The sequence below is a fragment of the Nematolebias whitei genome, chromosome 8 (genome assembly GCF_014905685.2).
Source record: "Nematolebias whitei isolate Nwh7 chromosome 8, NemWhi1, whole genome shotgun sequence".
NCBI lineage: Eukaryota > Metazoa > Chordata > Actinopteri > Cyprinodontiformes > Rivulidae > Nematolebias > Nematolebias whitei.
Genome location: NC_056505.1, coordinates 1,286,932 through 1,297,229, shown reverse-complemented (window position 1 = coordinate 1,297,229; position 10,298 = coordinate 1,286,932). Strand labels below are relative to the sequence as shown.

Below are 10,298 nucleotides of genomic sequence, written 5' to 3'. Positions count from 1 at the left end.
CCCACCACCAGATCTTCTGTCCTGCTTTGGAAGGTCTCCTGACCGCTCACCTTGACTCTCTGGGTTGGGATTCTGTGATTCCCTTTTTTTGTGTTTAGTGTTTACCCAGGTTCCTACTTGTCGATCCTCTGTTTTCTTGCTCCTCATGTTCCTTTGTGTTTCCTACTTCTTGTTTTTTCCCACCTCCCACTCAAGTACACGTAGCTCTCTCCTTGGGATTTCAGGGGCCATCCCTTGAGTGTGGGATCCTGTAGGGTTTCTGAGGTCTGGTCCTGTCTTTTGTGTTTCTTCATGTTTGTCAGTCACCCCTCAGTGTTATCTCCTCCCTGTGTTCCAGTTCTGTCTTATCTGTGTTCAATCTAATCACTGCAGATGTCTGTCATTTCACCTTCATTAGTGTCTGTAGATCTTCAACCCCTTGGTGTCTTATCAGTGTCTCCAGATTGTCCTTCATCATGCATGATGATTCGTTTTCCATGGTGTCCTCCTCTAAGTAATGTAGCTGTCTCATCAGCATCTTGTTTTGTTTATTTAGTTAATAAACAGTTTTTACTTATTTACTGGAGTCTCTCGGCATCTTCCTGCACGTGGGTTCAAACATGTACAGCAGATCATGATAGTGAAGCCATCTACAAGAAGGGACAGAGTAGACTGTACTTCTTGAGGAAGCTGAAGTCCTTCAGTGTTTGCAGCAAGATGCTGCATATCTTCTATAAGTCTGTTGTAGAGAGTGCTGTCTCTTCTGCCATCATCTGCTGGGGGAGCAGCACCAGAGCAAGTGACTTAAAAAAAGATCAACAAGCTCATAAAGAAGGCTGGCTCAGTTCTGGGGACTCCTCTAGAACCTCTGGAGATGATTGTACAAAGAAGGATTATTCATCAAATGAAGAACATTATAGACAACCCTCAGCATCCTCTTCATCAGACTGTCATACAACAACAGACTGTCATACAACATCAGACTGTCATACAACATCAGACTGTCATACAACAACAGAGTATCTTCAGTCAGAGGCTTCTTCAAATCCGTTGTAGGACAGACCACTACAAGAGATCCTTCCTGCCCACAGCCATCAGCATCTAGAACAACTCTTTAATGAAACCAGGATGATGAGTTACAGCATTTAATTTATCTCTGGGTTAATGAAGTAGTTTTGAATTGAATTGAATTGAATTGAAGGAGGCCTTCAGGACTTGGTTGTCCCATAGGACTCCTGAAGCAGCTGACAGGCACAGGGTGGCCGGAAGGAATGTGGCTTTGGTGGTTGTGGATGCATAAACTCTGGCATGGGAGGAAATAGAGGAGGCTATGGAGAAGGTCTTTCAGTTGATCTTGAGAAGATTCTGGCAAACTGTTCAGCAACTCGGAAAAGGTCCCAGACTGTGTTGACTGTGAAATGATTTAAACTTTTTTTGTTGTCCCAGACTGTGTTTGGTTTGGGCAGGGGACTGCTGACTCGGATTGAGGATATCGTTGAGCAGTGGAAGGAGCACTTCAAGGATGTCCTAAATCCAACCACCTTGTCCACATTTGAGGAGGCAGAGTCTGAGAACTCTGAGAAGACGAGTCCATTACCATGACAGAGGCCATTGAGATAGTCAAAAAGCTCCTTGGTGGTAGGGCAACAGGAGTGGACGAGATTCGCCCCGAGATGCTGAAGGCTCAGGATATTGTGGGGCTGTCATGGTTGCACACCTCTTCAATGTTGCATGGAGGACTGTGAATAAACCTGTGCAATGGCAGACCAGGGTAGCGGTTCTCCATTTAAAAAGTGGGGCTGGTGAATGTGTTCCAACTATTATGGAATCACATTTTTCACACTCCCTGGGGAAGTTTACCCTAGGGTGTTGGAAGGGAGGCTCTGATCAATTGTCGAATCTTAGATTCAGGAGGAGCAGTGTAGTTTCTGTCCTGCTCGTGGAACAGTGGACCAGAGCTTCACACTTGTGTTGTTGCTAAGGGGGTCATAAGATGGGGTCATTCATTCAACCATCATTTTTACTGGTTAGTCTCATTGAGCCTCAGGGACTCATTTACAAAAGAGACCTGTAAACTGTAGACTGTCATGGGTTTTCCTCTCCAGTATACAAGTGTTTTGTGGACTTGGAGAAGGCTTTTATGACCATGTTCCAGTTCTGCTTTAGTTTGGTTTACCTTTTGTTGCTTTTAGCTTGTAGCTACTCTTTTGCTTATTTTATCTGTTAAAATTTTTGCTTTTATTCTGCTTCTTTTAGCTTTCAGCTAGTATTCTGCCCTCATCTTTTTAACTTTTAGTTAGTGTAGTTAGTGTAACTTCAGCAGTCATCCATTGTAAATAAGTCCTCGTGGCTCAATGAGACTAACCTGTATAAATAAATGTTGAATGAATTGTGTATTTCGGTAGAAAGGTAATTATTTGTAGTAATTTATTGATATTTTTTCTTTTTGATTTTCCGTCAAGTTGCTGTATCTTCTGCACTCATCTTCACTTGGAGAAGGTCTGGTCCACTTCTGCTCATGGCTCTAATTTATTCAGATCTGCTGACAATAATGAAGTTACATGGTTTGCACACAATGTGTTGTAGTTGGCAGTATGAGTTGAGTGTGTGCGCGTGTGTGTGTGTTTCTCCATCTGATCACTCGGCAGGGATATCTCAGAAATGGCAGGCCATCTTTTCTCATTACATCAGATAAATTAATCTGCATACAGTTTATAGTTCATGAATCTGCTCAGCCACACAAACCAACAAGAACCAATAAGAACTGCAACAGACACGATGAGCTGAACATGAACTGCACTCTGAGGACTTACGTCATGGCCTGGTAGATGGACTCCACTCCGTAACGCATGGCAAACTCGTCCACGATGTCCTGCTGCAGTTCATCAAAGTACACCTTCCAGGCATCATCTCCATGAGCTGGTGGGATCTTCACCACGCCACCCCCCTCGGTGTCCATGGAGAAGTGAAACATGTTCTGCACACAGCAGTAGGACAAGTGAACATCTACAGTACTCAAAGAACACAAGAGTACTGCACACCATACACAAACTATTATACAGCAATCAAATGAACTGGACAAGAAAAAAGCTTGTATAACCTTTGTTCTTGATTTGTGACCTAGACCTTAGAATTGGGGTGATGAAAATATCACTCAGCACAATGTGTAGAAGTGGTGCATATGTGTTTGAAGTCTCATTAACTCATTTTGAATGGATCAGAAGATATGAGCAGGACCACACAATGTTTACGGATGGATGGAAATGATCAAAATACATCCCACCTGTTGGCGGGCGTATAAAAAAATATAAAGTCCAATTCATTCCAGGTCATTTCAATACAGTCCATTTAATTTTAATTTATTTTATTATATATGATTTCATCATTTTCCCCAACATTACAATCTACTCAATTTAAACTGTAACTCAATTCAATAAATTCAGCTTACCATTTCTTCCAGTCACAATTCACTGTAGTTTAACTATTAATCAAATCATGGCAATTAAACCAAATAAATGTGGGGACTTCTGGTTACGGTGCAACAGTGGTGAGACGCATCCCAGCGAAGCTCTGAGGCTACTTGGGTATTATGTCAAACAGACCACCAACAACCTAAAACGTGTATATTTTGCCAGCATACATCCAGCCAGCAATATGGTCAATGCCAAATCACAGAAAGCAGCACAGCAGAACACAGCAACATCAAAGCTACTAAGATCTACTCCACAAGCTGAGGCCAGCTCATCTGCAGCCACGGAGGCCACATCAGTGATGGTAGCAGAGGTGGGGACAAGTGCAGAAGTTATCAGCGCAATACGCTCCATGCAAAGCGACTTTTCAAAAAAGTTTATCCATGTGTTGAGCGGCATAAATGGGTTAAAGAATGACTTACAACATCAATCCAATAGGATTATGGAAGCAGAGGACAGAATTGGACGGGTGGAGGATACTCTGGACACCATGCACAATACTGTTAAGATGCTACAGAAGAGGTGTGCTATGCTGGAAAACAAAGTGGAGGACCAGGAAAACAGAGGGCATCGCAACAACGTACGGCTAATCGTCCTCCCAGACAAAGCTGAGGGCAGCGATATGTGCGCTTTCCTGAACAAATGGCTTACAACAGTGCTGGGCTTCGACACTTTCCCAACTCCTCCCATTATTGAGAGAGCACACAGAAAAGGACGTCTTACTAATGGCCGGGACCTCAAACCAAGAGCGGTGATAATTCGATTCCTTAACTATAGAGAGAAGGACCTCACTGTGCGAGCAGCCCAGAGACATGGTACAGTAAAGTCTGAAAACCACATCGTGAGATTCTACCCCGATCATGCAGCTGAAACTCACCGACAGCAGAGGTTATTTGATCCGGTGAAAAGGCAGCTACGTATGGGGCTCCATTTAACCCAAAAATATGTTTATGTATCTATGTAAAGTGTGTATTTAGCATGCTGTGTATATGTAAGGTAATATCTTAAGTGATATCTTAAGCGCAATTGTTAGGTGATAGGTGCATATGTTAAGTTATATGTTTGGTGCATATGTAAGGTGATATGTTAAGTTATATGTTAGGTGCATATGTAAGGTGATACGTTAAGTTCATTCATTCATTCAACCTTTATTTAGACAGGTAAATCCCATTGAGCCTCGAGAACTCAAGCCATATGTTAGGTGCATATGTTAAGTGATACATTAAGTGATATGTTAGGTGCATATGTAAGGTAGAATAGAATAGAATAGAATAGAATAGAATAGAACAGAATAGAATAGAATAGAATAGAAACAGCCTTTATTGTCCCACGGATGGGAAATTCCAGTGTATCAGCAGCAACAGCAGCAACAGATAAAAAGATAAAAAGATTTAAAGATTTCACACAAAAGTTCCTAAATGTTAATAAACAACACAATATATAAGAAACAAGATAAACAATATCAATAATAATGTCCAATATGTTTTGGAACATTGATAAGGACAGAGTATTGACAGCACAGTGTTACAAGCAGAGTGTGTGTTTGAGCAGAGGTCAGCATGTATTTAATCCTTATTGAGTTTGTTGGGAGCAGTGATGGTTGTAGAGTCTAACAGCTGCTGGAGGAAGGACCTGCGGTGACGCTCCTTTGTGCATTTAGGAGCGGGAACCTGTCACTGAACGAGCTCTCCAGTTCAGCAGCAGCTTCATGGGGTGGGAGACGTTGTCCAGCAATGATGTTATTTTAGCTAGAGTCCTTCTGTCTCCCACCACCTGACCTGGGTCGAGGGGCGTCCAAGCACAGAGCTGGTCTTCTTGATGAGCTTATCTAGCTTCTTCTTCTCAGCTGATGATAAGCTGCTGCTCCAACACACAACACCATAGAACATGGCTGATGCCACTACCAAGTCAAAGAAGGTCTTCAGGAGCACCCCCTGAACTCCAAAATACCTCAGTCTCCTCAGCAGGTAGAGTCTGCTCTGACCCTTCCTGTAAAGTGCATCAGTGTTGTGAGACCAGTCCAGTTTATTGTTCAGGTGAACACCCAGGTACTTGTAAGAGTCCACAATCTCGATGTTCACACCCTGGATGTTCACCGGAGTCAGTGAGGTGGACCTGTGCCTGTGGAAATCCGCAACCAGCTCCTTAGTTTTAGCAGCGTTGATCAGGAGGTGGTTCTGCTGGCACCAGTCCACAAAGTCTTGAGTCCGCTGTCTGTACTCTGAGTGGTCCTCACCTGTGATGAGGCCGACTGTGGCAGAGTCATCAGAAAACTTTTGCAGATGGCAGTGTGGGGAGTCGTTGGTGAAGTCTGCAGTGTAGAGGGTGAAGAGGAACGGTGCCAGCACAGTTCCCTGTGGGACCCCCGTACTGCAGACCAACATGTCAGAGACACAGCCCTGTGTCCTCACATACTGTGGGCGTCCAGTGAGGTAATCCAGTATCCACTGGGACATGTGGTGATCCACTCCTGATAACTCCAGCTTGTCCCGCAGAAGTCCTGGCTGGATGGTGTTGAAAGCACTGGAGAAATCAAAGAACATGATCCTCACAGTGCTTCCAGGTTTCTCCAGGTGGGTCAGAGCTTTGCGCCTGAGGTAGATGATGGCGTCATCCACCCCGATGCCAGGCCGGTAGGCAAACTACAATGGATCTAATGAAGACCTCACCAGATGGGGCAAATTGTTGAGGACCAGCCTCTCGAGGGTCTTCATCAAATGTGAGGTCAGAGCCACCGGCCTGTAGTTACTGAGGTCCTTGGGATGTTTGGTTTTTGGTACCGGTACCACACAGGAGGTCTTCCACAGTTGTGATACTTTCCCCAGCTTCAGGCTCATTGATAGGTGCATATGTTAAGTGATATGTTAAGCCATATGTTAGGTGCATATGTTAGGTGCATATGTTAAGTTATATGTTAGGTGCACTTGTTAAGTGATATGTTAAGTAAATGGTAAATGGACTGTACTTATATAGCACCTTTCTATCTGATCAAGATACTCAAAGCACTTTAAAGTCATAATCTCACAAGACCCAGAAAGTGAGAGACTGAGACGAAGCAAAACTCCACAAGGTAAAAGTTAAACAGTGTTTATTATTTACACTGAAATGAAACAATGGCTTGTTTCTCCAAAAGAACCCTGGAAGGCAAGGAGAGGTGTCAGGTAGGTGATCTCAGTGATGAAGGATTTTGGTTTTGATTCTAGTTTGTATCTTACAGGTTTGGTTGGTGAGGAGTGTTTGCTGGTCCAATGGACGAAGGAGTGGAACACAGGCCCAGAGTTCCTTAAGGCTCTGGATGTTGTAGGGTTGTGTTGGCTTACACGACTCTGCAATATTGCGTGGACATCGGGGGAAGTTCCCCTGGATTGGCAGACCGGGGTGGTGGTCCCCCTATTCAAAAAGGGGACCGTAGAGTGTGTTCCAACTACAGGGGAATCACGCTCTTAAGCCTCCCTGGTAAGGTCTATTCGGGGGTTCTGGAGAGGAGGGTCCGTCGGATAGTCGAACCTCGGATTCAGGAGGAGCAGTGTGGTTTTCGTCCTGGCCATGGAACACTGGACCAGCTCTACACTCTCAGCAGGGTCCTGGAGGGTGCGTGGGAGTTTGCCCAACTGGTCTACATGTGCTTTGTGGACTTGGAGAAGGCGTTCAACTGCGTCCCTCAGGGAACCCTGTGGGGGGTACTCTGGGAGTATGGGGTACTGGGCCCTTTGATACGGGCTGTTAGGTCCCTGTATGACCGGTCTCAGAGCCTGGTCCGCATTGCCAGCAGTAAGTTGGGCTTGTTCCCGGTGAGAGTTGGACTCCGCCAAGGTTGCCCTTTTTCACCAATTCTGTTCATAACTTTTATGGACAGAATTTCGAGGCGCAGCCAAGGTGTTGAGGGGATCCGTTTGGGTGGCCTTAAGATGGCATCTCTGCTTTTTGCAGATGATGTGATCCTATTGGCTTCACCAGATCGTGATCTACAGCTTTCGCTGGAGTGGGTCGCAGCTGAGTGTGACGCGACTGGGATGAAGATCAGTTCCTCTAAATCCGAGGCCATGGCCTTGAGCTGGAAAAGGGTAGAGTGCCCTCTCCGGGTCAGGGAGGATGTCCTACCCCAAGTGGAGGAGTTCAAGTATCTTGGGGTCTTGTTCACGAATGAGGGAAAAATGGAACATGAGATTGATGGGTAGATAGGTGCAGCGTCTGCAGTGAAGCAGGCGCTGTACTGGTCTGTTGTGGTGAAGAGAGAGCTGAGTCAAAAGGCGAAGCTCTCAATTTACCGATCGATCTACGTTCCTACCCTCATCTATGGTCATGAGCTTTGGGTTGTGACCAAAAGAATGAGATCTCGGATACAAGCGGCCAAAATGAGTTTTCTCCACAGGGTGTCAGGACTCTCCCTTAGAGATAGGGTGAGAAGCTCGATCATCTGGGAGGGACTCAGAGTAGAGCCGCTGCTTCTTCACGTCGAGTGGAGCCAGTTGAGGTGGCTCGGGCATCTGTTTAGGATGTCTCCTGGATGCCTCCCTGTTGAGGTGTTCCGGACATGTCCCACCGGGAGGAGGCTCAGAGGAAGACCCAGGACACGCTTGAGGGACTATGTTTCTTGGCTGGCCTGGGAACGCCTCGGGATTCCCCCGGAGGAGCTGGCCCAAGAGGCTGGGGAGAGGTAAGTCTGGGCCTCCCTACTTAGGCTGCTATCCCCGCGACCCGACCCCGGATAAGCAGAAGAAAATGGATAGATGGATGGATGATAAAGTCATCATAATGGGTGATTTCAATATTCATGTAGATGTTGAATGTTATAGCTTAAGCATAGCCTTTATTAATTTAATAGACTCATTTGGTTTTACCCAAAATATCCACAAATCTACTCATTCTTATCATCACACTCTTGATTTAGTTCTGACCTATGGTATAGAGATTAAGGACTTGGTAATAGTTCCTCAAAATCCTGTTCTGTCTGACCATTTTTTAATAACCTTCAAGTTTACATTAAATGACTACACAGTCACTGAGAGTAAATTTCATCTCAGCAGGTGCTTATCAGAAAATGCTGTAACCAAATTGAAACAATCTCTTCCATCAATGTTTTCTTCTGTCTTGCAGAGTAATGCATCAGAGAACAGAGACTTAGATCATCTAGTTGATCATCTTACAACTTCAATGCAAACTTCACTTGATAAAATTGCTCCACTGAAAAAGAAAGTAATCAATCAGAGGAAACTGGCTCCTAGGTTCAATTCTGAGTTACGTACTTTAAAGCATCTAGAAACCAGGAGAGAAAATGGCGCTCTACTAATGTTGAAGAATTTTATTTAACTTGGAAAGATAGTCTGCTAACATATAAAAAAGCTCTCTGTAAAGCTAGAACTTTATATTACTTATCTTTAATAGAGGAGAATAAAAATAACCCTAGGTTTCTGTTTAGTACTATTGCTAGACTAATTAAGGCCCTATTTACACGGACACGATGGGGGGAAACATAGGTTTTTTTGTATGCTAGTTAGAGGAAAAGATTTGTGTTGATACAGTCGGATTTTGGGTTTACATGCATCCAGAGGAATCCCCCCCGCCCTCCCGAATCCACTGTAGTTACCATGCCGGGTCATTAGATGGCGCTGTGAATTTTGTATCTTCACCTAATGCGCATGCATGCTGCCTCGATGCCTAGATGTTATAGTGCAGCGCGACGTGTGCGCGTGCCTCATTCTATAAACAGCGACATTAGAACTGGATCCAACTGTGTCTCTTCCAACACAGATGTTGGTCACAGCACCTGGAATCTGACGTAGATTAACTACGAGATTAAAAATATATTCCATCAGTCGTAGTTCAGAAAGCACTGTCCGCCGCCATGTTGATAGAAATATAGCGTCTGTCCACACATGCGTGTGCACATGTGGTTTAACACAAAGCATCAGCGGGAGATGTTTACATTATCAGCGGGGGGTCAGCGAAAAACCTCCACTCTGGAAGGTGGGTTCAGAAACCTCCGGATCCAAAGAGGGGGGCCACTGGTGTCATGTAAATGATCAGCAGAACCGCAGAGAGGAAGCTGCAGATGCACTCAAAATACACGTCATGTAAACGGCCCCTAAAAGTCCCATTTCTGTTGAACCATGTATCCCTACAACTATAAGTAGTGATGACTTCATGAGATTCTTTATAAATAAAATTATTTTAATTAGAGAGAAAATTCAAACCATCCTTCCTTCTACTATCTCTAGTCCCCTGTCAAATGAAACAACTTTAAAAATTTCACTAGAGCCTGATTTATGTTTGGACAGTTTTTGTCCTGTTGAGCTCTGAACTGTCAAAAATAATAACCTCATCCAAACCATCCACATGCCTGCTAGATCCCATCCACATGCCTGCTAGATCCCATCCCAACCAGACTGTTTAAAGAGCTATTTCCACTAATTAATGTCCACATTTTGGATCTACTTAATTTGTCTTTAATGGATGGTTATGTACCACAGAGCTTTAAGGTTGCTGTAATTAAACCTTTACTTAAGAAGTCTGATCTTGAATCAGAAATCCTGGCCAACTATAGACCTATATCTAATCTAACTTTCATCTCAAAAATTCTAGAGAAAATAGTTGCAGGTCAGTTGCGTGAACATCTACAAAGAAATAATCTGAAGAGTTTCAGTCAGGGTTTAGAGCTCATCATAGCACAGAAACAGCACTAGTAAAAGTCACTAATGATATTCTCATGGCCTCGGACAATGGACTTGTGTCTCTACTGGTCCTGTTAGACCTCAGTGCTGCATTTGATACAGTTGATCACAATATTTTACTACAGAGGCTTGAATATGATGCTGGGATTACAGGAACAGCTCTAAAATGGTTTAATTC

The 10,298-nt window shown here is 44.1% G+C and overlaps 1 protein-coding gene across 1 annotated transcript in view; it reads right to left on the bottom strand.

The window, feature by feature from the left end:
- Window positions 1–10,298, bottom strand: part of LOC119412961 (protein unc-13 homolog B) — a 141,509-nt gene that overhangs the window by 75,619 nt on the left and 55,592 nt on the right. The window contains exon 12 of the mRNA XM_037679971.1: window positions 2,793–2,956. Coding sequence (XP_037535899.1) covers window positions 2,793–2,956 — 164 coding nt within the window. The remainder of the gene's footprint in view (window positions 1–2,792; window positions 2,957–10,298) is intronic.